Here is a 27764-nt window from a genome sequence, read left to right on the forward strand (position 1 = left end):
ATGTTTCTCTATGTCTCCATCTCTTTCTCTAGCTCTACGTCCCAATCTCTTTCCCTATTTTTAACACTTTCTGCTCCATTTTCTGTCACTATCTCTCTCTCTTTTTCTCTCTCTGCATTCACCTTCTTCCTTCTCTCCATGATTCTTGATCTGCTATGAGCAAGCACTTTTTATTGTCTATATCGATTCGTCTTAACTTTGCCTTGCACCCACCTTCTTTCACTTTCTCTCTCTCCCTCTCAGTATCTCTCACTCTCTGTCTCTCTCTCTTTCTCTTTAACTCCATCTCTTTTAACTCAGCTCAACAATTAAATCATTTCAGCCCATGCCCAATGCCAATTCGCTTTTAACGCATTAGCATAAATAATTGATATCAGCTAATGCAATGGCCATTTGGCCAAGGCCCAACCGCCGATATGAACCACTGGGCACCGCCAAGAACCACCTGCATGTATCCGGATAGGAAACGAAAACTCAGGCTGAAATATGCCTAATAGTTATTATAATGCTGGGGATAAGGCAAGTCTTAAAGGTCTTGCGGCCACATAAATTTCTCATCAAAATCAATAGGAAATCTGCTGGGAGTGGGGTCGGCTGGCATGCCACAGGATGCGGCCAGGATGTGCGTGTGTGTGGCTGTCCAGGAACTGCGTTGACATTGGCCAGTGTTAAAGTTAATAAATTGTGGCCAGGATTTATGGGCGCGGCCGTTGAACTGTGCCGGCAATGACATTTCAATGTTTACATAAGCCGTGTGTTTATTTCCCTTTCCTCCCTCCCACTCAACCCCCACCGGCTCGCCTGTCTCTCCACGGAATAGGCAAGGGGTAGCTGCGTGGCAGTTTGCATTAATTTCTATTTATGTGCGTGAGCGTGTGCGTGTGTCTAGGCATGACATTGCAAATGGTGACATATGCATTGGCTAAAAACCTTTTCCATTTGCCACCCACACCTATTGCTCCTGCCCCACTTTGGGCTCGTTTTGATGAAATCAGCCAAGCGAAAAATTCAATCAAGCTTCGACTAAGCATACTGAGCGAAAAGACAACGCGCAAAGTTCGACTTTGTCTTCGCAAAGTTTCACTTCGATTTGATTTTCTGATTTTGTGGCAGATACTTTTTTGTTTGGGCCGCTCACATTTCAGCAACTTTTCTATAACAACTTTGCTCTTATAACTTTTCTGCACAACACTTACTTATTTTTCTCTCAGTGCATATATTTGGCTATGGCAATTTCAATGAATATTTACTTATGTTTTATATTTACTTATTTATTAAATATTTTGTGACTCAGAAACTATTTTCTGGTAAAATCTTTCAGTGTATCGGACAGACTTGTATTTTTAGCAGTGTATTCTCAAGCTAGTGCTGCTTTGATAGCTGATAAAATTTATTTGTAATGAAACTTACAAAATAATTCAGCTTTTGGTTTTGAATATTCACATTTCTTCTTTGGCTTAATTTCTCTCAGTGTATTTAATTAAAGTTAAAAGCAACACGCATCGCTACTTACTTACTTTTCTACAAGTTGCCTGTATCATTTTTCTCTGTGTATCTTTTAGCCTTAACTCACTTTTATGTCGGACTCTCCGGGCTTTATATAACTTACTTATTTCTTTTTTCTTATTATTTATTTATTAAGATGAACCGTTTATAGACTGTCTTCAAGCTTAATTTCGCTCAGTGTAGTCCATCGTTTTAAACAATTATTAACTCTCAATACCTCAAACAGACTGCCTTGATGATATGTAATTAATATTGCTCATCCTTTGGCTTAATCAATATTATTTTCTCTCAGTGCAACAGCTTGATTTATATGCATATTTCGCTGAGTGTATGAGCTTGCTTTTATATATATAAGAACTAACTATCTTAGTATTATTTAATTATTAGCAAACCTTCTCATTCCACTTAAATTTCGCTCAGTGTAGCTGCTTGCTTTACAATAGCTTTTAGGTCCAACTACCCCAACTCTTAATATCCTTTTACTATACATGCTTAAGGACCCCACACACACACACGCACACACCTTCAATTGCCATGTCATGGCCTCTGCCACGCCCACTTCTCTTGTGGTATCAATTAAACTTTAATAGACTTAAGCACTAAATTAATTAATAAACATATACAGATTAAAATTTATGCTGTCTGGCTCGAAGCAGACGCTGACTTTGACTCTGAGTCTGACTCTGACTCTGACTCAGACTCTGACTCTGACTTTGATGCTGGTGGCGTCTCCTTTTCTGGTTGGCTTTTGCTCAGTTGCTCCACTGTTAGTTCGGCGTTTCGTCGATGTCGCAGTATGGCACGTCCTCTATTGACCACAATGCATGTGACTCCGCCAGCGCCGCCAATCGGGTCCTCGTAGTCCGAGTAGTAGTAGTCTGTGGCCTGGCGACCCAAGCTCGAATCGTCGTCATCGTCTTCATAGTCGTACAGATCGTGATCATCAGTCGCATCCGCGTACTCTTCGTTGGCGCGTGCCTTCAGCTGATCGCCATTCAAGCTGCGACTTTGGAAGCAAACTTCCTGCGTGGAGCCGCCTCCTCCGCTGCTGGTGTCGGTTGTTGTCGTGTTCAGCGAGTTGATCAGGTTGTTGACATAGGCCGCAGTCTCATTGGAGGTGATCAGGTCAAAGATCAGGGCGCCGCCCAAACCATTTGACAGGCCCAGCGCATAGCCGCCCAGTCCTGCTACGGCTGAGGGAGTGACACGGCCCATGGGCGCCAGCTGAGCTTCATCGACGCCCGCCTCGACGAGCGCGGAGCGCAGCTCCTGCGGCGACAAAGAACGAAGCGCAAGGCGACCACCTAAAAAGAGATTGCAATGCAGAATGGAATGGAATGGAAGCTAGACGGAAGCAAAGTCAGGCTGGGGCTGAATGAATTTTTGGCTAATCCAGTTGCAAATCATGTTGAAAGCCAAGTTAAGGCATTTTAGAATTACTCATAGTCGCACCAAGGCACAAGCTTAATTCGCTCAAATTTTAAGTCAGCTTAAGAATTAAGTCCAAGACTAAGTGAAGATCTGTGTTAAGCACAATCTTTTATAATCTCTTTGAATCTGAGCAAATTTTAGATTGCACTTAAATAATTTTCAGCTTAGAGGTCAGGTGAAAAGTCAATTAAAGTCCACAATAAAATTCACCTTTTAAGCCAGTTCAAAGGGCAGGTAAAAAGCAATCTAGAGTCCACTCACCTGCCACTGTTGTCAGCAGACAGCTTAGTCCAATCAGGGCAATGGCCCACAGAGCATTTGGCGTTTTCATGGCTATCGACTAATGCCTTCTTGACCACAAACCGGGCGCGTCTTAACTGAAACCAATCGCCAGCTGGCGCTCAACTTTTATGTCGAAGAACTCAAAAGAAAGTTGACATCAGCCAACGCCAGCGCGTTTTGCATATGCAAAACACAAAAAACAAAGTCTAATACTCGCTTGACCCTTGACTGAGGCATGAATGGAAATAGGCCAACGACCAATAGAAACCGGTTTTAGCCAATCAATAAATTTTGGCTGCGTGCCTGCTAGACACAACAATTTGTTTAGATTATCAATATTGATAAATAGATGGAAATATACGAATCTGATTTGTATCTGTATCTGTATCTGTATCTGTATCTGTATCTGTATCTGTATCTGTATCTGTATCTGTATCTGTATCTGTATCTGTATCTGTATCTGTATCTGTATCTGTATCTGTATCTGTATCTGTATCTGTATCTGTATCTGTATCTGTATCTGTATCTGTATCTGTATCTGTATCTGTATCTGTATCTGTATCTGTATCTGTATCTGTATCTGTATCTGTATCTGTATCTGTATCTGTATCTGTATCTGTATCTGTATCTGTATCTGTATCTGTATCTGTATCTGTATCTGTATCTGTATCTGTATCTGTATCTGTATCTGTATCTGTATCTGTATCTGTATCAAGTCAGAATCATAACTCGTTTCACTTTCGCTCCCAGCTACTGTTATAACATCTTGCCCAACAACTCTCCTAAGAATGCAACAAAAATATAATTTACAATAATTTAGCGCTGCCTTAGCAACTCGTGAATCTGCGCAGCAGCTTTTGCCCATAAATTGATTACAAAATATTGGCTCCCGAGTTTTCAGCAACATTTCACATTTATCTATTGAAGCTGTTCATTAGTCGCTGCTTCTTAGCACTGAAAACAATATTTTATAGTCAAGTCAATTTGATTCGCAGAAGTCATTTGCAAGTCTATTAATCATAATGAGGAGCTCTGCTCTTATGTTTACAATTAACGAAATTCCCCCTCTCGACGGCATTTCTTATAACTTTCACGTTTGGGTCAACTTCAAAGCTCAGAAGTTCCCAGCGAACAACTTTTATATTGAAATGATTCGAGTTCGAATACAGATTTCTGGCACTTTGCATGGCTATAACTTGGATGATCTGAGATCAATCAACAAATGATATATTATTTTTGACTTGTCTGAATCTGGACTTTCAATTGACATTGAAACTCTTAAGGTTTGCTTGGTTCAACTTGACATTCAAATGCTTTAAGTCTAAATTTGTTAATTTATTTTTAAGAAATTTTATACAATTATTCTTCTTGGAACAGCTTACTCGACAGCCGTGCTTTCTTGACCCTCTTTCAGCTCACACTTGAATAATCATAAGCAGAAGAGGATTGCAACATGAAATTGGATCGATGTTGCAATCAGTGTCTTCCACTTGCTACATACGGGAAATATTTGGCTATCATTGAAGAGCTCTCAAATGTGAAATGGCAAAGAGACCGCAGTCTACTTTCGTTTATTTGCTTGGCAAACAAAAATATTAATATTCCTGATTGCAGAGCGAAACCCGAAACCATGTCAAAAGGTAACAAAGGTAAGGCGAATGCCTGCCTTCTGCTCAACCCTTATTTTCCGTTAGTCATACGAGCGAGTTTTTTTGCTTGTTAGCAGTTTTTATTCTTATTTTTGGCTACTTAAAAGCTAACATTTGGCTTTGTTGCAGCTGCAAGTACTTATTAAGCCATAAGCCGCTTTCCAGAGACAGACAGACAGGCAGCCAGCACTAACTGCAGTTCTCAGTGTTTTTTTAACTGGGTCTAGAGCCAGGCAGCGTATTCTATATAGATGCCATTGTTGGGCGGCAGCCACGCCCACAAGTGGCCCCCTTTTTTACAAGTTTCCGAATAGCTGTTAACTGCTGCTGTAAAAACTTTTGCCCGGCAGCCTTGCGAGGCGTTCGGCTTTTGTTACGCAAAACTGCTTTAAGCCAATGTTTTGCGTCTCTGCCAATTGTGCAAGGCATTTCAAACTTTCGAAAACAAACCTCCTCCCGCAAGCGTGAGCGTGGGCGTGGGCGTGGCAAGTGCTGGGCGTACGCAAAGTGTCAGCGCGAGATGCGTCTGTTGTGTCGCTTTCGGTTGTTAAAATAACAGCTAATAAAAGCGCTGCAGCTGAAGTGCAAGCGACTCGAAAGATACTCTGTCTGGTGACTCTCAGCCTACATGCTATAACAAGGCAGTGATTGTCAAACTGTGCGTAATCTGGATTGCAGTGAGTTGGGAATAATTCACTTTAGCTTGCGGTTTAAGGTGCTCAACTGTCCGCGTTGCTCTTGACTACTATTGCTAAGCAGTGACTGTCAAACTGTGAGAATATAATATACATACCTCAGCTTACGTCTCAAGAATTCACTTCAGGAATGTGAGCTGCGTGAGACGTGCGAAAGTTTTTCTTAATCTCTCATCCACTGGCTCTTTCTTCAAGATAAAGATGTCTCAGATATGTGAGCAGTGGCTCTCAAGCTGTGGCTTGGAATAGAAGGAAGGTAATAACCTTTCTCACATATCTCAGACATCAAAATCTTAATTTAATTTAATTTAATTAAATTTATTTAAGATATAGAGAAGTGTGTAGTGGACTTCAACTAAACTCTGGCTTGGTCCATCCGATCATCAGTTAATCATAAGTCAAGTTGTCTACTCGCCAGTATCCTATATACCCCTCTCACACTTTCCATTTATAGAGTGTTAGAAGTTAAGTGCAACAGCTGCCATGCAACAAGTGAAACGCATCGAATGCCAAGTTGTCTGCGCACTTCAGCAATGCCAATGCTACATAAATAGCAACAACAAGAGCAGAGGCAGCAACAGCAGCAGCTACATTAGCAACATGTTTGCAGTTTTGTTGCCTCTCGCATGTTGCAGGCGACACACGCACACGGCCACGCCCCCTCTCAGCCCGATTGTTTGTGATTTACGCACACTGACAGCAAAGTCGAGCGCACAACATCATTTGCAGCTCATTAATCAGGCCTGTGTGGCTGCTGTTGCTGCTGCTGTTGCTGCTGCTGCTGTTCGCTGCGGGGCCTACGAAGCAGTCGACCTGAAATTGTGGCAGGCTTCTTTCTGGCTGCCACATCGTGCGGCATAATCGGCTTTTCTTCATATTTAACGAGAAAATAAACACATATATACATCACATATATTTATATATTTATACAGAAATTCTGCAAATATTTGCGTAGCGTAACAAAAAGTGATTGAGACGCCTTCTGCAGAGCCTGCTCTGATATGCAGCCGATGACTGCCTGAGCATGGGAAAGGGGTAGAGTCAATGAGGCATTTGCCCGATATAATACCCCAACAACTTACATACGCACAACATACATGCATAATAAAAGATGTACTTTCTGTAAATACTCCTATTAACATGTGGTATTATGACCCAAGCCAAATCACTGTCGCAGTCTGCGTCAATCATATGAATAATAAAACTTGACTTATTTTCCTAGAATAAAAAAAGCTGATGCTAAAACCTATGGAAGATTAGTGTACGCATGAAGTAATTGAATATGCGCTACATTTGTAAAAGGAAACAATTTACCAAACAGAGTGCTCACAAAATGATTTGAATAAGATTTCAAACACGTGTCAAACATATTGAAGCCTTTGGGCATAAGAAAAATAGAGAATAAATAAAAGTTATATTCAAGACATGCAGAAACCATTTCTGAAACATGTCTTAATACAATATAGATTAAGATAAAGAAGATGAATCCGAATATCATATAGAGGGGCAAGGGATGACCTCACTTTTTTATCATAAAAATATATGTATAGAAAAATAATATCTCTTAAAATATCTCATGCAGAGTAGACTCTTTAAAAAGTCTGAATTCCATTTAGAAAAAAATTTGTGTTATTTCAGAAAACACATTTCCCACACTTTAAAGTAAGACAATCAGTTGCTTAGAGGCAGAGAGGCTTGATGACGTCTGCTTAAAGAGCACAACATATATTTGCTCTTACGTATATTTGTCTTAAGTCTCAAATAAAATTAATTAATACATTTCATTTGGAACAGAAAATTCGCATTCAACATGAGGAAGATATCTAAGGGCAACACAGCTCCAACCTCTGTGGTCTCTTTCATTTGTGCAAGCAACTCTTTTGCTCACGTCAAGCCAAAAGTTATGACACCTTTGCATACTCAGGTCTCTCTCTAGTTTTCGTTTTATATTCGCCTTAGCTTAGGCGCCATATCTGGCCATTGTCTTTTATATCTGTTCGCTGATTTAATAAACCATCTGGTTTTGCGTGCTGCTCTGCGCCAAAAGCACTTGTAAAAAGGACGCAGCAATATGCAACTGGAAGCAGATGAAGAAGAAGAAGAAGAATATTCATTTACCTTAAACATGACCTGTAGGCGTAAAGTGGCAAATGGGGTATATTGGAGTGGAGGCTGAAGGCAGCAAAGGACTATTTTTAGAGAGAAGCAAGAGCGATAGATAGATTGAAGCACAGCTCTGCAGATGGTTGTATAGATACATGAGAGGGCCTCTGCAGTAATGTGAGCTCTACATACTGAAAGTCTAAGCAAAGTAGTTCCATCCTAGCAACCTATACATCCAAAAATACTTTTGCTCTTCATTTCCGTATGAATGATTCTTAATGGTTGGAGCTGGCGTTTCTTCAGTGGAGTACAGGATATCTGCCGATTCGAACTTCCTCCCTCAAGCCACGTAACGCTGCTTGTTGCCGGTTTTATGTTGCATGCCTCAGCGGCTTTTATGCTGCAGCAGGCCAAGGGAGCTTGCAACACGGAGTCGCGGCCGGAAAAAGCGGCGTCCAACAACGGATGTGGGCATATTTCAGCAGGAGATAAAACAGACGGTAATGATGATGATGATAACACTTGCGAATGGGCGGGGCTACAAGGGCAACAGCAGCAACAGCGAAGGCAGCGACTGCAACAACAGCAACAGCAGCAACAAACCACCTTAGCAGCAACAAATACAACAACAGCAGCAGCAGTTGCTGCAGCAACAACACTCCTAGCAGCAACGGCTACAACAGCAGCAACTGCTACATTACCAGCAAAAAAGCAACCGCAACAGCAACAGCAGCAGCAACAGCAACAAGAAACAGCAGTACCAACATCCCCAGTAACAACAGCAACATCAGCAACAGCAGTGGCAGCAGCAGCAGCGGTAACAGCAGCAGCAGCAACAACATCAACAGGGGCAACAGCAGCAACAACAACCTCAGCAGCAGCAGCAGCAACATCAGCAGGGGCAACAGCAGCAGCAACAGCAGCAGCAATCGGCAGTAACTTCTGCTCGTTAACATTAAGCGCATTTATGCATGCAATTTTTTGATATAACACGAGAAGTACTGCGGGCATAACGAGTGCTCAGATAAAGATATCGCTGATAAGCTTGCAACAGGGCTTTGATGGCCTGCTTTTGATGACCCAGCTATACAGTACATATTTATATAAATCTATACTACATATATAAATATGTGCGTCTGTGTATATTGGCAATCAATGCAGCCATTTGCTCAGTTATTGCCAAATTGCATTACGAGTTATGGCCCATTGATTTGTGCGCTTTTGTGCACTGCTCGTAATCATAATCTTTTAATTTATGATGCACTTTATGAGAGAACTCCTCTTTTAGTGGCCCGCCTTGCCACCAGAAGAGAAGCGGCTTTAGTTTAGCGACCATCTTGATTTTTAACAATATGAAAGCTGCGCATATTTGGTTATGGAATACCCTACTTACTTAGGACTTGGAATTTGGTACATGGGACATGGAACATGGAACATGAAACAGGCAACTTCGAACATGAAATTTGGAACTTGGAACATGGAGACATATATACATGGAACATGGAAGATGGAACATGGAACATGGAACATGGAGACATATATGCATGGAACATGGAACATGGAACATGGAACATGGAACATGGAACATGGAACATGGAACATGGAACATGGAACATGGAACATGGAACATGGAACGTGGAACATGGAACATGGAACATGGAACATGGAACATGGAACATGGAACATGGAACATGAAACATGGAACATGGAACATGGAACATGGAACATGGAACATGGAACATGGAACATGGAACATGGAACATGGAACATGGAACATGGAACATGGAACATGGAACATGGAACATGGAACATGAAACATACAGGGAACATGGAACACGGAACATGGGACATGGAACATGGAACATGGAACATGGAACATGGAACATGGAACATGGAACATGAAACATGGAACATGGAACATGGAACATGGAACATGGAACATGGAACATGGAACATGGAACATGGAACATGGAACATGGAACATGGAACATGAAACATACAGGGAACATGGAACACGGAACATGGGACATGGAACATGGAACATGGAACATGGAACATGGAACATGGAACATGGAACATGCCATAGAATCTGAAACATGGAAAATGAAACATGCAATATGCAATCTAGAATATGCAACATGCAACATGCAGCATGCAACATGGAATATGGAATATGGAACCTAAAATTAGCGAATAAGTAGTATTCATTGAGATGGCTTAACTAAGCAGTTAAATATTTATAGGAACTGCACAATTTCTAGTTTTCTTTAACAATTTAAGATACACTGTTCCAGCTCACCCAACACATTCTCTGAAAAGCATAAATTCCTGCATTTCTCATTGGCTGTTGAGCTCTATAAGCCCAAGTTCACGCTAAATACAATTAAATTAAAATTGTTTTCTTTTATTTATATAAAATTCCATTCATGTAGGGTATAAATTGCAGTGAAAAGCCCAACCAAAAAGAAAATAGAAAGGAAAACCTCGCCACTGGGGTCAAAGTTTAATTGTGAGAACGAACATGCGTGGTCGGCGTTTGCAACATAAATCATTCTTTATTTCAAGCCGGTCAGACGAACACACGCACACACGCACACAGACATGCGTAAAGTTTAATAATGAATGGCGTTGGCCCCGGCGAGCATTAACACCTACCTTTTTGGTGTAGAGAGTGCGTGCCACCAAATGCTGCTAACAAATCAAGACTGTGGCCAAAAGGAATTGTTTTTCTTTTTCTCTTTTCACTTCGCTTACTTTTTTCTCGTGTAGCTACACTGTAATTAATTATGGTGTTATTTAATTTAATTGCGTGTGTGGCATTTAGACGCAGTCAGTTGGCAAGTGCGTACAAATGGTTGGCCTATTAGCAGACGCTGCCTTTAAAACACACACACACGCGCAGACGCATATGCACTTGCAGCACACACACACACACACAAGCTCAAAGAACAACCCCTGCGGGTAGACAAATGTGTTTTCATGTTTTTAGGAGAGCAACTGAAGCATTTGTCATTGTGTGCATTTAGGCCACATATGCTCGCTGATTATGTTGATCATGATAATGATATTAAAATTATGCTGCCAACCTGCTGTGAGCCATGGTGCGTATACGCATTATATGCTCATTTGTAGCGCTAAGTGCGAGCATTTTGGCTCCCATCAAAAATACATGAGCTACATGTTGTTGTTGTTGCTGTCATTTAAAGTGAAATCTATAATAATTCAACCCTGGCTGAACAGCAATTTGTAGATATATTTATGGAACAGGCTTCCTCGAAAACCCCAAATTTCATGGTAAAAAGTCAAAGTGGGTATATGGGTTGGGACAAAGGAGAAGAAAGAAAAGTTCGTAGCCATGAAGCAAGTATATAGAAATTCCATCAGAAAGAGAACTCAGACAAATTTGTTAAGTGGAGGCACTTAAAGTATGAAATAGAAAAATAGCTTGAACATCTTCTTTAAGTTAACAAAAATCGATATAAATATGAGATCGATCTACACAATTTTCTAGGCTATATAAAGATGAAAATTTTATAGACAAACCTTTATATTTATTTATTATTTTTATTTAAAATTTTAAAAAATTTGTATTTATTGATAACTAATCGATTGTGAAACTTGGTTTTCTTAGCATAAGTCAAGAAATATAGAAGCTATCGCCATTGAACAAATATCCCAGTATGTAACTTCTTGTAGAACATTTACAGCTGGAGTCTTAATAAGTTTTTAGATAATTACGTTCTTGCTTAATCAATACTTGTTCTAACTCTGCCAGGTTTTCATAGACAAAATGCAGATATAACAAAACTCAACAGCTCAAAGAGGTATATACATCAAACTTGGAACATATCATCCCCTTAAGAGCTATTAGTTAAACATTATTTCACCTCTAGGCTAACTGCTGCTAAGATAGAAAATAATTAAACACTTAAAGCATTCACTAGTCACTCATGCCCAACACGTTTTTCCGCCGTCTGATTTACGCAGACAAATTTCAGAGTTGTTTTCAATGGCTTTCCATAGACATGGGATAAGGCTTGTTTTTATATTTTGCGACTCGCATGTATCAGTTAACGCTTGCCAAAAGGACAGCAACAACCAACAACAACAACAAGTGGAATCAAACAAAATAGCAGCCAATCTACACTTGCTACAAATCAGGGAAATTACAAGAACAACAACTTTTTGATGCGGGTCATGTGGAAAATTGGGGTTGCATTTCCCTCCATATATATGTGTGTTTTTTCCGGCTCTCACGCTGGCATTTTAAATTAGCGCTAATTGAATCAAGCCAAGAAATGTTTTCGTTCTCGCTTGTCCATTTCGTCCCTTTGTCCGTTTGTCAGCCTGTCAGTTAAGTCAGTTAAGTCAGCTGTCACATGTGCAAATTTGTTGAATAAGTTTTTTGACAGCTCCGAAATCCCATGCATTGGCAATTGGCATTCGCATGTAAGTCAGACTCCAGCTTATTGCCTTCCGGTTCAACTCGAATGTTCTTTCATTTCTGAAGTCCTTAATTTGCTTACTGCTGAGTGTCCTCTGTGCTCTACTAATGAGCATTTTCAGTCTGAAATCGAACATTCTAAATATGTATATGGGCTCGAGTTCGACTCGACTAGCAGATACCTTGACTTCCTTGAGCTGGCGTGTTTCTCATTCTATGGCTAGTATAAATGTTCTGTAAAGGTATTACTTGTTATCTGCATAAAATTTTAGCTTATCTATATACCAAATAGTATATAGAAAGAGGTTTCATAGAAAGCGAAAGAGCAATCGATGATTTGAAGCTCTCAAAGATTGTCTGATTGAAGAATCATACAAGCAGAGAGACATTAGAATAGTCGGATAGTCAGCTAGTCAGTCAGGCAGAGTTAGATTGACTCAATTATTGAGCGAGAACAAGAGTCTAAATACTTAATAGAATTCCCCACTACTCTCACGGAATAAGCCCGGTTTACCTTGCTTTTCAACGGGTTCCAGGGCATATGCATAATTGCTTTTTGATTAATTGATTCGTGTTAATGATATTTCTTGATGGCCAGCCCAACGCATATAATAAACAATTATTTACTTTGCTGTTGGCTCCTTAAATGTCATTTAACTTTCCGTTTCCAATAAGGGTAAAAGCCTTCAACTGTCTTAGACAAATATCTTAAGGTGTCTATCTGATCCAGTTGACGGCTTTAGCTAGCTTCGAATGGCCCTGCCCTACTCCTGCTCTGAAACTCATTTGTTAGCTTTAATTTACTTCAATGTTTGTTTAAACTACTCTCAGCTGTTCACACAAATTTCCTGATAATTTTATTTAATTAGCCTCATTTAAAATGCATTTGCTGTGCATATGTCACCTGTAAATTTATTTAAGTGTAAAGATATAACTGTTTCATATTTCAATTAACACAGAAACATTTAGTTAACATAAAATAAAAATAATAAAAAAAATAAAAGTAAATACTAGAAAAAATTGCACAGTTGTTGATGTGTGCGGAAAGTCGAGGACTTAATGCACTTGCCATAAATCATATGTGGATATAGATCATCTATAACTCTACATTATGTAGATATAGATAATCTATATTTCTCTGTAAATATAAGTAAATAAAGTATATTGAAAGTGTAGATAATCTCATAATAATTTTTCTAACTTGCCTTCAGTTTTGAGTTATTTCTGGAAACCTTAATTGGATTACGAAATTCAGAAGGTTTTCCTGTGAAAACAAATTTCAATAATCTATTAGAGTTGCTCTAGTGTATTTTTCTGATCTAAGATATTTTTTAAGTAAGCATAGAAAACATAATGATATTTTAATCATTTATCTGTTCAGTTAGCGAGCCATGAAGTCAGCAGTTGAAAATACCAAAAAAAAATAGGAGAACAAGCAAGACTGCCGCACCGACTGCATGTTAGCTGTTCACACTTCAAAATTTAGCAGGGAGTATAAAAGATTATAATTTTTGAACTTGCCAGCCTCAATTTCCTACTCTACAGAACAGGTTTAACATGATATAGCTGCAAAACTAATTGATTCCAACATAGTTTTTGCCTGAAGTCGTACGCAATCTAGAGGCGTATCTTTATAAAAAAAAATTGGCAAGTTTATAGAGAAGATCAATAGGAATTCATAAAATTGTAATTCTTTTTAAAGTACAAGCTGTAAGCCTGTGAAAAATAAAATTATGCTCTATGATTCACGATCCAAAAGTAATTCTAGTAATAATTGTTTTGCCTGAGCAATTTGAGCGCTTATGAGACGAGCAGCCTTAACTAATATGCCAAATATTTAGTCCTTCGCTTATCGTTCATACATACAGGCGCACAAGCATTACACAAAACTAATATACTCTCTTGCTCACGTTGTAAACGAACGTCAAAATGTTGTGTGCATTCAACTGTTGAACAACAATTTATTAGCTATGGCAAAGGCTGTTGCTGTTGCTGTTACCGCTGTCGTTGTTGTTGTTGTTGTTGTTGTTGCTATTGTTGTCAGTCGTTAATTTTTCGCACGCTTAATGAATTTTACACTACATTTTTTTTGCCATCGTTAGCTGTATTAGCCAAGCCTTTTTTCTGGCGACCGTCAGCTCATAAATATTTAATGCAAAATAATTAACAGAATCGCGCACGGAGGCGAAAGCTGGAATGATGGAATGATTGATTGCCTGCTGCCTGCCAGTGGACAATCATAAAATTTTCGTTAATCAGGTTTAATTAATTAAGGGAGACAAAATGGTGGCGCCTTGCGGCCAGGAGTCTGGACCAAGTCTGCGCAGAATAATGGCAAACGCTGCCCACTGGCAACTGGCAACTGGCAACTGCCAACTGCCAGCAGCCATTTGCCAGCTGCCATATCCGTGTCAATATTTCCTGCTGCCGTAAATTATGCAATACTTTTTCGCCAGCGGGAGTTGGTCGCGCGAGAGGGGGCGTGGCACTGGTGCACGTGTCGCCAATTGGCAATCATCAGCTTTTGTCGTACGCCGCGTCAGCGACTTTTGAAACAGCGTCGGCTCCAATGACAGTTGCCATAATTCCATAGATTATGTTGTTAAATTTAAGCCGCCAGCCATGGGCGCTAGCCAATAGCAACAACCTTTAGTTCATAATCACCTTGATTTATATCAAATTTCTATTGAATGCCAAGGAAAAGTCGTGGCAACTCCGATCGATTGGGCATAAAAGTAATTACGCATGGGTGTTCGAGCTCCAGTCGATGAATCAGCTTAAATTCATAGAGGGTTCATTTGAATCTGTGGTTCGGCTAATGAGTGATTCCTAGTGCGTAACTATTTTGATAGTTCAGTGGTTCATTTAAGAACAACTGATTCATGAACTAGTTCGGCTCATCAACTAGTCGCTGAAATGAGCTAAGCAAAGACTAGCATTAATGATAAATTAAACTGAACTCGGGCTTAGGAATCAATTTCATTTACATTTAGATATATTTATTTACATTTAGATATACTTTGTCCAAAGCAAAATCGGTTCATGAAAACAATTCATTAAAAATCAATTATTTTTCAATTATTAACTAAAGCTAAATCTATATATATTACATATTTATATTTTGCGATATTATTGTAGCTGAGCAGTTGAAATCATGGACTGCAAACTGACTGCGCTACTCGGCCTCTTTCTAATATGGCTAGGGGTAAACTAAAGTTACTTTATATCAAAGTGTAAATATGCTAAACTAAATTCATTTCAAACAGAGCTGCGATTCAAAGATGGTCTTCAAAATGAAGAAGATCGAATGTCTGCCAGATCCACAGTTTGTTATGAACTCTGTATGCGTTGTGAAAGCGGTCAACTGGAACAAGGCAGTCGCTCAAATGGACTGTGATCTCATAAGACCTCTGCGCAATTTATCAGTAAGTAAGGAACAATCTATTTCATTTAGGAATGAGCTCAGCTGTCATCACCTTACAGATTCGCATCCAGGTCTTCAAACAGGACTATAGCAATCAATATCAACCCTTTCTAATCAATTCCACAGTTAATATGTGTAAAGTGTTATCGAAAAAAAATTTTTCTGCTTACGGCAAGATAGTTCAGAAACTATCTGAGAGATTCTCAAATTTCAATCATTCTTGTCCCTACGAAGGTCATTTGGTAGCCCGCGATTTGTATATAGACGAAAGCCTATTGCCGGTATTTCCATTGGGCGTCTACAAAATTTCAATTTACCTAATGGAAAATCATATTAACACATACGAATACGTTGGGGAAATCAAGGCTTATGTTACTGCTATAGAGGAGGTTCCCTTGAATAGAAGGAAACCTAAAGATAACTAGAAATCGTTATTGTACAAAATCATTCCAAATAAAATGATCATAAGAAAGGAATAAAGTTGCCTTGAATTTACCAGACTTTCTTGGTTGTATGCCTATATATATATATATATATATATATATATATGTGTGAATGTATGCACGTTTGGTATGTATTGGTATGTCTGTATGTCTATCCCTTTAATGTTTAGAAGACATATTCTTCATTGTCCTTTTGTGCAATTCTCATGGATTCAAACAGACTTCCTATACCTCCTGGGCTATTAAATTAGACTTGCCAAATTAGAGTGAAAAGCCCTTTATGTCTGACAATATATATTTATGTACTCATGCAAAACAAAAATTTAATTATATAATGTAAGGCCTAGTTTCGAAAACTTCCTCCTATTAAAAAGCAGTTAGCTTAAATCGTGTTTAGTGATTTTCAAACTGAACAATCGATAATATATACAGGGCCCTTAAAAAGTAGTTTCCAATTGATGAAATATATGTACTTATCACAGTTATTATCTATATATGGTAACAATAGTTCGGGAGCTGTCCAAACATAACAAACAATAATTTTAAAAAATTTTATAGTGCACTGATTCTCAGATACTTTAAAATGTATAAATTTTTAATGCTCTATTGACAATTCGGAAAGAGTATATTTATTCGTGTAATTTCCCTGTCAAAGTTCTAGAAATAGCCATAACCAAAAAACCTCTAAAAGAAACCAAAATAATAATAAAAAGAAATATTATACTTTAATATATTTTAGACAGCATTTGTTGTCGACAAGAGATATAGTACTTTGTCTGGAATATAGATGATCCCATTTGAGTCTACCAATTTATCAATTATTTGAGTCTTGTAAATCAATAATTTCAAGTAAAAATAAATGATTGAAACTGACTAAAATGTTTACATACTGTAATTATGATTATAAATACATTAGTAAATAATTAGGCGCTGTTCTCTCAAGGCCATCAATTGGAATAAGGCAGTTGCTCAAATGGACGGCGATATCGTGCAGCCTTTGCGCAATTTTTCGGTAGGCAAATAATATAATGATAAATATAATTGTCAGAGGTTATATATATATACATTTAAATGCTTCCTACTTGCTAATAATTGATTTCTTTCAGATACATTTCGAGATCTTTAAGAAGGCCTACAACAATCAATATCACCCTTTCCTGGTCGATGTCACTTTTAATGCTTGTGATATAATGGCCAAAAGAAACTTTTTCTCCTACGGCACAATTATTTATAAAATAGTCAAAAAATATTCTAATGTGAACTCCACCTGCCCATTGAATGTAAATATTAATAGACGACTCTTGATGTATAGACACAATTAATTTTCTTCTACATTTACAGAATCATCTTAGAGCAAGGGACTTGGTTTTTGAAGAGAATCTACTGCCAATTTTTCCTTTGGGCTTCTATATGGGTTCCATGACGTTTACCGAGGGCTTCCCTGATAGACCCAGCGATCCAGTTGGTGTTATCAAATTGTATTTGCAAGTAATGGAAATGATAAAAATTAAGGAAAAAAAGAAGTTCAATAATACAACTACATTAATAACCACCATAGGCTAATACTTGACCTCTAAATCTAAGTAATTATTAAAGATTCATTATTTCATATTATACGTTAACATTTTGTCTAATATATCTACAGATATAATATGATAACATGACTTGCATTCTTTCATTTAAATAAAAAACAATAATATTAGAACTAAATATAAAAATATTATAACTAAATATTGTCATCAATTTATCTAATATTCATTTTAATTAATGTTAATCATTTTATATATTATAATAATGAACCACAGCTGCCCTCTCACTGAATACTTTTAACAACACTAATTGAACTAATTTCTTTTTAAATATATAAAAGCATATAATTGTTTGGTATCTCTTTCATTTTTCATTTAGCTGTTCTATTATTTACTTTCTATATTAAGATATTTACTAATATATAACGCATATAATATACTTTTCGCTTCATTTATTGCAATTTCAACACAATTAAAAATCACTTTTTGTTCCTCTATATACAACGCAGCTGTTGCCGTTCGAAAAATGAACAGTCGACAAAATGTATCTGCCTTGGATGGTCTTCATAATCTTGTGGCCAAAGTGGAGTGGAGTAAAAATCAATTAGAGTGTAAAAGATGTGTAATATATTAAAAGATTTTCCCTTTTCAGGCTGCAGATCCAAAGATCGTATATAAGTTTACAAATATCGAATGCACTTCCAACCCGAAACGCGTAGAGAACATTTCTTGTTCCATTAAGGCGATCAATTGGAACAAGGCAATTGCTAAAATGGACTGTGATCTCGTTTTGCCACTACGCAATTGTTCAGTAATTAATAACATCGATTTATAAATCTTGTTTCTAATACCAATTTATACTGCAGATCCAGTTTGAGGTATTTAAGAAGGGATACAGCAATCAATATCATCCCTTCCTGGTCAATGTCACTTTCAATGTATGCGACATCATTGCTAAAAGAAACTTTTTACCCTACGGAACTCTAATGTACAAAGCCGTCAAAGAGTATACAAATGCCAACCACAGCTGCCCATTCGAGGTATATATTGATCGAAGTTGCTTTATGAACTAGTTGAACTGAGATTCTTTAACACATACAGAATCATCTTTTTGTTCGGAATCTCACAATTAAAGAAAGCTTAATGCCCAGTAGTCCTTTGGGCTTCTATCTGCTTTCCATTAAAGTTACCGAGGGTTTTACAGATAGACCAATCGAACTAGCTGGAGTCATCAAACTTTATGTTCAAGTCATGGAAATGGTAAAGCTAAGGAACAGAAACAAATTTAATAGTTCAACTACGGGAGTGTGGTAAAACAGCATGTGATTAGAGTGAACTGAAAAGATATTAATTGCATTCCTATTTTTAGTGTGAGGCTTCAAACATTGTCTATAAGTCGACGAACATCGAGTGCTCAGGCAATCCGAAACGCGTTGAGAACATCTCTTGCTTCATTCGAGCTCTGAATTGGAATAAAGCAGTTGCCGAAATGGACTCATATCTCATACTGCCATTGAGTAATATTTCTGTGAATAATAATGTCATTACCAATAAATTTGTATTAATTATTAATGGTTTTTGTAGATACAGCTTGAGGCATTTAAGAAGAGCTACACTAATCAATATCATCCATTTCTGGTCAATGTCACCTTTAATTTGTGTGACATTTTTGCTAAGAGAAACTTTGTATCCTACGGAACAATTTTCTTTAAGATATTAGGCAAATATTCCAATATGAATCACACCTGCCCATACAAGGTAATATCCACTTGATAATTCTTGATTTAAAGATTAAAGAAATTTAGTTTTTACATTTTCAGAATCATCTATTTGCAAGGGATTTGCTTATTGATGAGAATCTTATTCCCATTTTGCCTCTAGGCTCTTACATGTTTTCCCTAAAAATTTTCGAAGGGCTTCCAAACAGACCTAGCATTGAAATTGGTGTTATCAAGTTCTTTTTTATAGCAATGGAAATGATCAAAATTAGGGAAAAAAAGAAATTCAATAATGGAACCACAATAATGCCCAGCAGAGGGTAATACTTGAGCTATACAAAGATAAATTTAATTAAAGCTCACTTTAGATCAAAAATACTTTGGATCTATAGCTATTGTCCGAAAAACCTTTCCACACATTTTACTTACTTTTCGCTGCAAAACTGAATAAATGTATTGTGACCTCACTCTGTGATTCTCATTAAACTGAATATTTTTCAACCTTAACGCGAAGTTGAAGGAAGATTTTAATTAAACACACAACATAAGCTTTAGCTACAAATTGTGCGTGTTGCTTAACTCTGATATCAGATCGACTACTTGATTGTAACAATGCACACGTTAATTACTTTAATAACCGCACGCCACAGTTTTGGACTCAAATATGCATAAGCACATACATATATATATATATAAATATATAAATATATATATATATATATATATCTATATATATATATGTAAATCATATGCTTCGATTAAAAGTATTTATAACGATAATCGCCAGCTATTAAAAAGCTGTTAGTTGAAACTTTTTTAATGGAATTTAAAGTATTTCCCAAAGTCGAGAATATATATAAGAGTTACAGAAATTTCACCCGTTACCAGTGAACGAAATGTATTGTCGAATCGGAATTATTTTGTACTTGTCGCTCCTTAACAATATGGTAATATCAAATTTAATATATTACAGTAGTGTAACTATATTATATAATTATTATATATAGCACGCTGATGCCCAGGTTGTGTATAAATCGACAAATATTGAGTGCTTTCCTGATCCAGCATTCGCGGAAAACTCGACGAGTTACCTGAAGGCTGTTAACTGGAATAAGGCTCTGGTCTACATGGACTGTGATCTGATTTTACCTCTGACAAATACATCGGTAATTAGGATATTAATATATTTAAACTACAGATTTATATAAGTATATCTTTTATTTCATTTATACAGGTACAGATTGAGCTGTTTAAGCGCAACTACAACAATCGCTATCATCCGTTTCTGGTCAATTCCCTTGTCAATGTTTGCGACCTTATTGCGAAAAGAAGTTTTATGCCGTACGGAATGATGTTTTGGAAAGTCATCAGGAAATATACAAATGTAAATCACAGTTGTCCTCTAACGGTAATAGTCGAAGGCTTATTTAATTGAGAAACTTTTTATTGAGTTAATGTCTCTCAGGGTCATTTGCTGGCTAGAAATTTGTACATTGACGAGAACCTGATGCCAAGTTTCCCACTTGGCTTTTACCTTATTTCTCTTAAATTCTTCGAGAACTACGCAGATCGACCCACCCAATTCGTGGGCACCGTAAAATATTATGTTAACATTAAGGAAATGGTAAAAATTAAGCAAAAGGGAATTTTATCGAATACGAAACCATAGGATCAACTAATATAAATAAATATAAAAAGAAATTCTAATAAAATAATATTAAATAATATATTATTACAAATAAATAATTTACATAAAAAAGTAAAAATTTAGTAAAAATAATATTAAATTTTATATTATTAAATAAATAAAAAGAGACTTTAGCAAAAATAAATTCAAAATAAGTAAACAATCGAATTAAAAATATTAAAAATTATTAAATAGAATAAAATAAATTTTTATATAGAAAATATTATTTAATAAAATTAAATATTATATTATAAATTATATATTATATTATAAATAATAATAAAAAATACAACAAAATAGCAAATATCAAAAATAAAATTAAAAAAGTAAGATAAAAATAAAATCTACTACCTATTAAAACAAATAAAAAAAAAAATTTTTAAACTAATTTTCGACCACGTTTGATAGAGACAATTAACTGTCATAATTGGCCTTTTATGCTTTCATTGAATATGATATAAAAAGTATTAGAAATTCATTTGCAAACACATTTAAATATATCTGAACAACAATTTCTCACCTTCCGCAACAATTATAAACAATATTTAATAATGATGTTGACAACGTGAACCACTTGCGGAAAATATCGCTTGATACTGGTTGATGTGCTCCAATTGAAATCATTTTCTCTCAAATTTACAGAATCATTATTTAAGTTTTACCCAATTATAGATTTAAAGCATTGAAGCAATTTAGATATTTATTGATGTACACGTTCTTATTATGATGATTTTATAACTTTTCGCCTCATTTATTACGATTTCACAACAATTAAAAATCACTTTCACTTTCTTTATATATAGGGCAGGGATTGTCATTCGAAAAGTGAACAGTCGACGAAATGTATCTGCCTTGGATGGTCTTCATAATCTTCTGGCCAGAGTGGAGCGGAGTAAAAATAAATCTGAGTATAGAGAGCTATAATATATTGAAGGATTTTCCCTTTCCAGGCTGCGGACCCAAAGATCGTATATAAGCTTACAAATATCGAATGCACTTCCAACCCGAATCGCGTTGAGAACATTTCTTGTTCCATTAAGGCGATCAATTGGAACAAGGCAGTTGCTAAAATGGACTGTGATCTCATTTTGCCACTTCGCAATTCATCGGTAATATTTATGATATAATTAGCAAGTTCTTATAATTGAAATTCTGTTCATTCTAATTTATATTGCAGGTCCAGTTTGAGACATTTAAGAAGGGATACAGCAATCAATATCATCCCTTCCTAGTCAATGCCACTTTCAATATATGCGACATCGTTGCTAAAAGAAGCTTCTTCTCCTACGGAACACTTATGTACAAATTAGTCAAAGAGTTTACAAATGCCAACCACAGCTGCCCATTTGAGGTAAAATAATATTGCAATAACTTACTTTATGAGTTAGCTAACTTCTTGTTCTTTAACACATACAGAATCATCTGATTGTTCGGAATCTCTCACTCAATGAGAACTTAATGCCAAATTTTCCTTTGGGCGTCTACCTGTTTTCCGTTAAAATTACAGAGGGCTTTGCAGATAGACCAAGCGAACTAGTCGGACTTATCAAACTTTATGCTCAAGCCATGGAAAGGGTAAAACTAAGGAACAGAATCAAATGCAATAGTTCAACTATACGAACGCCCAGCCTAGTTTAATAATTCATCTGTTCAAGCTATGATACAATCTCTAGTAAAAAGAACTTCAAGTACAATATTGTCTAATTCTGGGTAATACTTGAATAAAATATAATTGAAGCTGATTTTAGATGGAAAATATATTCCGTTAATATGAACAAAAAGTGAAAAATATATTTTGATTTATCACCTTAATTAATAAATTAAATATTATATACAGCCTATATAATATTATCTGTAGCTTATACACCTGAGTATCAGTTCCAAAAAAAAAAACTTTTAAGCTATGATACAATTAAGATATTTACTAATGTTCACATTCATATTACGATACTATAAGTTTTCGCCTCATTTATTACGATTTCACAACAATTAAAAATCACTTTCACTTTCTTGATATATATAGTGACGGCATTGTCATTCGAAAAGTGAACAGTCGACAAAATGTATCTACCTTGGATGGTCTTCATAATCCTCTGGCCAGAGTGGAGTGCAGTAAAAATCTATCTGAGTATAAGAGATGTGTAATATATTAACGGGTTTCCCTTTTCAGGGTGCGGATTCAATTATCGTGTATAAGTTTACAAATGTTGAATGCACTTCCAACCCGAAACGCGTTGAGAACATCTCTTGTTACATTAAGGCGATCAATTGGAACAAGGCAGTGGCTCAAATAGGCTGTGATCTCGTTTTGCCATTGCGCAACTTTTCGGTAATAATTATAATATAATTTGCAAATATTCAAATAAATATTTCATCGCTGATTTACGTTGCAGGTCCGGTTTGAGGTATTTAAAAAGGGATACAGCAATCAATATCATCCCTTCCTGATCAATGGCACTTTCAATGCTTGCGACATCTTTGCCAAGAGAAGCTTCTTATCCTACGGAACACTTATGTAACACATACAGAATCATCTGATTGTTCGGAATCTCTCACTCAATGAGAACTTAATGCCAAATTTTCCTTTGGGCATCTACCTGTTTTCCATTAAAGTTACAGAAGGCTTTGCAGATAGACCAGTCGAACTAGTTGGAATCATCAAACTTTATGCTCAAGTCATGGAAATGGTAAAGCTAAGGAACAGAAACAAATTTAATAATTCAACCACATGAATTCCCAGCATTGTGTAATAATTAATCTGTTCAAGCTATAGTTTAAGAAAAAAGAGTTCGAAGTCATCCATTTGATTCCGGATTCAATGAATATCAATGCTATAAGAACTCGAATGCTTTATATATTATATGGCCTATATAATATATATCCTATAATTTATGCACCTGAGTAACAATTTAACTTTTAAGCTATGATACAATTAAGATATTTATAAATATTCACAATTATAATGCGAAAATATTGTGAGTTTTCGCCTCATTTATTACAAGCTGACCATAATTAAAAATCACTTTTGCTTACTCTATATATAGTGCAGCCGTTGCCATTCGAAAAATGAATAGTCGACGAAATGTATCTGGCTTGGATGGTCGTCATAATCCTATGGCCAGAGTGGAGTGCGGTAAAAATCAGTCGAAGTATTAGAGATGTACAATTGATGGCTCTTTCCTTTTCAGGGAGCAGATCGTAAGATCGTATACAAAACTACAAATATTGAGTGTATTACTAACCCGAAACGAGTTGAGAACGTCTCTTGTTACGTTAAGGCGATCAATTGGAATAAGGCAGTTGCTCAAATGGACTGCGATCTCATTGTGCCAATACGAAATTTTTCGGTAAATAATAATATCGATTCAAATTCTGATTTTTTATTGCGATTTTATGCTGCAGGTTCAGTTTGAGGCATTTAAGAAGGGCTACAGCAATCAATACCACCCCTTCCTGGTCAACGTCACCTTTAATGCATGTGAGATCATTGCAAAAAGAAATTTCTTACCCTACGGAACACTTATGTACAAAATAATCAAAGAGTATTCAAATGCCAACCACAGCTGCCCTTTTGAGGTAAGATTTGATTGATAATACTTGATATATCAGCTGATTGAATTGATTTTCTTTGACACTCACAGAAGCATCTAATTGCACGCAATCTCTACATTAATGAGGACGTAATTCCGATTCTGCCTTTAGGCTCTTACTTGTTTTCCGTAAAATTCACGGAGGGCTTTCAGAATAGGCCTAGCGAAATAATTGGTACAGTAAAGTTTTATTTTCACGCGATGGAAATGATTAAAATGAGGGACAAAAAGAAAATTTAATATAAAATTTAATTTAATTATTCAAGCCTAGTGCAATGCTTTAGCTGTATTAGTGTAAATAAACTAGGATTAATGAAGCCTATTTTAGATCGAAAATACTGCCAAAGCTTTCAAGTCACTGCCAGAGTTTCAGAGTCTCGCCGACTCAACTGTAAATTGTGTGTTTTAATTACTTTTTGATGCGTTTTACTTCAGGCAGATATCAGATCGATTGCCTCATTGTGGCATAATTACTTTAATATCCACACGCCAAAGTTTCGTCCGGCCACTCAGTTGTGTACGAGGCGCGAGCAAGCTTTGATTTATGCAGCCGGGAATAATGGCGATTTTTTATTTCATTCGGGAACCGGGAAGTCTGTACGAATGCGTCACTCTGATTAGCCGGGTGCAGTTCGTCATGGGCTGCACTGGATTCTTTGAGCGTGGAGGCCGCTTTGTCAGCAACAAATGGACGCGTCTCTACTCCCTGAGCTGTGCGTGCCTGGCACTAGTTGGCTTAAGTGCCACCATCTATGCTTTGGTGCGAACTGAACTGATGCGAGAGCGAATGCAGCAACTGGACAAGCTCGTACTGAGCATCATGGCCATGGAACTGGTTCTCTCCTCACTTGTTTTCGTGATCACAATGCTCTCGCTGCACTCCTGGACGCAGCGTTATGTGGCCATCTATCAGCAACTGGCTGAGATCGATAAACAGTTGATAGTCGACTTTGGCGCCCGCATGAACTACGGCAAGGTGCTGCGCAAACACATTGTGGTGCTGTCCACGGTCGCAGTCCTGTACTTGGGCGCTGTGAACATGGGTCTGGCGCGCCTAGCCGAGGGCCATCATTTGGAAATCGTGGTGCCCGCTGCCCTGTGCTATATAATTATAACAGGTGGTCCGCATCTAACGGGCTTTGTGCACATGAGCCTGGCCGAGCTGCTGGGCATAAGATTTCGTCTGTTGCAACAGATTTTGCAGCCGCAGCGACTGCTCAAGCCACAGCTGGAAAGACGCTTACGCTCTTTGGTCGACATGGTTAAGCAGCTGCATTATCTGATCATGGATATCAATGACGTTTACAATCTCACCTTGTGGTGTGCCATGGCACATGATTTTACCCTGAGCACGAGCGAGCTCTACATCATATTCGGACGCTCGTCAGACATAAGCGACAGCAACCAGGATGTGGGCGAGACGATGGGCGTGATGCTAATGGCTTTTCTCTCCATCTGCATGCTGGTGCCCGTCTACAAGATGCTCATCGCACCTGTCTACTGCAGCAGAAGCATTGAGGAGGGCCGCAAATGTTTGCATTTGCTCGAGCAGCTTGACAACTGGTTTCCGGGGAATCCAGCTATCAAACAGCTCGTGGAGTCCATAATGCGCTGGCGTTTGCAGTACAAAATCGAGTATACGAGTGGCAGGAGCACGGTGCTCGATAAAACCGTTATTACCTTGGTGAGTGGGAAAGAGAAAGAGAGAGAGTTGGTGTGAGAAAGACGAGAGGAAACTGACTAGACATTTACAAAGGCTTTCACTTGTTGAAATTGAAATCTCAAATCTTTGGGTAAAATTAATCTAAAATAAAAAATCGAATTTAAAATAAAAAATCTTAAAAATCTCTAGTTCTCACGCAGATATCGTGTGTTGAGCGCCCTATCGATCTTTCAGCCTTTTTTCAGTAGATCGAAAAACTTTTTTTACATTTTTAAAAATTTTTAAAAATTTGAAAAGTATTTCTAAAAATGTTTAATAAATTTAAAAAAATGTTAAAAATTTTCAAAAGTTTTAAAAAGTAATTAGTTTAGTTTTTGATTTACTGAAATAGTAATTTTTTATAATCTTTTTGGGTTTTTGGTGCTACAGACACTAAGGAAGGAATTGCATTGCAATTTATACTTTCAGAGATCTTATTATTGTTTCTTATGAAGTTACTTGCTTTAAGAAAGTAAAAAACTTGGATTTCTCTTTCAGTATACCTCGATTGTATGCAACTATTTGCTGGTGCTCATCTCATTTGCCATGACGCAGCAGCTGGGCGAGCAAGTGGAACAGCAGAAGGTCGCTCTACAGGATTGGATAGGCATTTAAGACAGGTACACACACACCCACACAGAGACACACTTATACATATATATAGTATATCATTAGCTAAATTAATTTACGGCTCGTTAACATACAAACTCCATAAATATGTCAGCGGAGGGCTGCGCTACTGGCTGCCACTGCACCCAGGAGGCGGTTGCTGGCTAATGATTATAATGTTTGTCGTTTATTTTATTTGAATTTTATGCAAATGAAGCGAGCCTCGAACGGGCAATCGACCAGCCAGCCAGCCAGCCAACCAGCCAACCAGCCAGCCATGCAGTCAGGCTTTATCATTGCGACCATGCCTACAGTGCTTTATTGAGCCTCATTTATGGGTGGTGCCACGCCTCCGCCACGCTCACTCCTCTCATATTGTGACAGTTTTTTCTCCTTGATTTTAAATTGTTCCTTCGACAAACGCAACAGAAATGCATTACAAAATATTTGTTAGAGCATTAGACTTTGATGGGCAACATTATATAAAAGAGGAAAGCTTAAATTTAATATATTGGAAAATGCTTTTCAGTGCTTATTAATAATTTTATCAATATGTGAAACAATTTTAGATTAAAGTAAAAATATGTATTTTTAATGGAGACTAATTGAAATTATGAGAATCGCAGAATAAGTCATTGAATTCCTTAGAATCTCAGGGTAATGTTAAGTATCGCATACATCTTACTCTCAGTCTGAATAAATTTAATGAGTATGGCGATTTAATTTGTTAATCATTTATGAAACTGGTTAAGCGGGATAAACTTCGACTTGATATACAGAGCCAGCAAAGCCAAAAGTTCTATGAAGTATATATCATTGATCAGTTTCAAAAGCCGAGCCAAGCCGGGTATTTTCTAGTCAGTCATTTCCCACTTAACAACACAGCTATTTGTTTACATACAATTTACTGCTACTACTATACTCTAGTCTACACTATAACTCTCTGATCCAC

General features: G+C 37.1%; 3 protein-coding genes across 3 annotated transcripts; 2 read left to right on the forward strand and 1 right to left on the reverse strand.

Moving 5' to 3' along the window:
• Positions 1-373: 373 nt before the first annotated feature.
• LOC111602137 lies at positions 374-3268 on the reverse strand. The gene is made up of 3 exons (XM_023319085.2): positions 3199-3268; positions 2219-2810; positions 374-479 (listed from the first exon to the last, which is right to left on the reverse strand). The coding sequence occupies exons 1-3, from the start codon at positions 3266-3268 to the stop codon at positions 374-376; spliced, it is 768 nt and encodes a 255-aa protein (XP_023174853.2).
• Positions 3269-23993: 20725 nt separating this feature from the next.
• LOC111602139 lies at positions 23994-24634 on the forward strand. The gene is made up of 4 exons (XM_023319087.2): positions 23994-24044; positions 24100-24258; positions 24314-24487; positions 24614-24634. Exons 1-4 carry the CDS (start codon positions 23994-23996, stop codon positions 24632-24634), a joined length of 405 nt encoding a protein of 134 aa, XP_023174855.2.
• Positions 24635-25060: 426 nt separating this feature from the next.
• On the forward strand, positions 25061-26818 carry LOC111602140 (putative gustatory receptor 57a). The gene is made up of 2 exons (XM_023319089.2): positions 25061-26185; positions 26702-26818. The coding sequence occupies exons 1-2, from the start codon at positions 25061-25063 to the stop codon at positions 26816-26818; spliced, it is 1242 nt and encodes a 413-aa protein (XP_023174857.2).
• Positions 26819-27764: the final 946 nt, after the last annotated feature.

Source organism: Drosophila hydei, unplaced genomic scaffold (genome assembly GCF_003285905.1).
Source record: "Drosophila hydei strain 15085-1641.00,03,60 unplaced genomic scaffold, DhydRS2 tig00008125-arrow-arrow-pilon, whole genome shotgun sequence".
NCBI classification, from domain to species: domain Eukaryota; kingdom Metazoa; phylum Arthropoda; class Insecta; order Diptera; family Drosophilidae; genus Drosophila; species Drosophila hydei.

Coding starts and splice junctions, on each gene's coding strand:
- LOC111602139 (XM_023319087.2), top strand. CDS start 23,994: ATGTATCTGGCTTGGATGGTCGTCATAATCCTATGGCCAGAGTGGAGT. Junction 24,045..24,099: donor TATGGCCAGAGTGGAGTGCG/GTAAAAATCAGT, acceptor TTTCCTTTTCAG/GGAGCAGATCGTAAGATCGT. Junction 24,488..24,613: donor ACCACAGCTGCCCTTTTGAG/GTAAGATTTGAT, acceptor TTCTGCCTTTAG/GCTCTTACTTGTTTTCCGTA.
- LOC111602137 (XM_023319085.2), bottom strand. CDS start 3,268: ATGAAAACGCCAAATGCTCTGTGGGCCATTGCCCTGATTGGACTAAGC. Junction 2,811..3,198: donor TCTGCTGACAACAGTGGCAG/GTGAGTGGACTC, acceptor ATCTCTTTTTAG/GTGGTCGCCTTGCGCTTCGT. Junction 480..2,218: donor GAGACGCCACCAGCATCAAA/GTCAGAGTCAGA, acceptor GGCATATTTCAG/CCTGAGTTTTCGTTTCCTAT.
- LOC111602140 (XM_023319089.2), top strand. CDS start 25,061: ATGGCGATTTTTTATTTCATTCGGGAACCGGGAAGTCTGTACGAATGC. Junction 26,186..26,701: donor ATAAAACCGTTATTACCTTG/GTGAGTGGGAAA, acceptor TTTCTCTTTCAG/TATACCTCGATTGTATGCAA.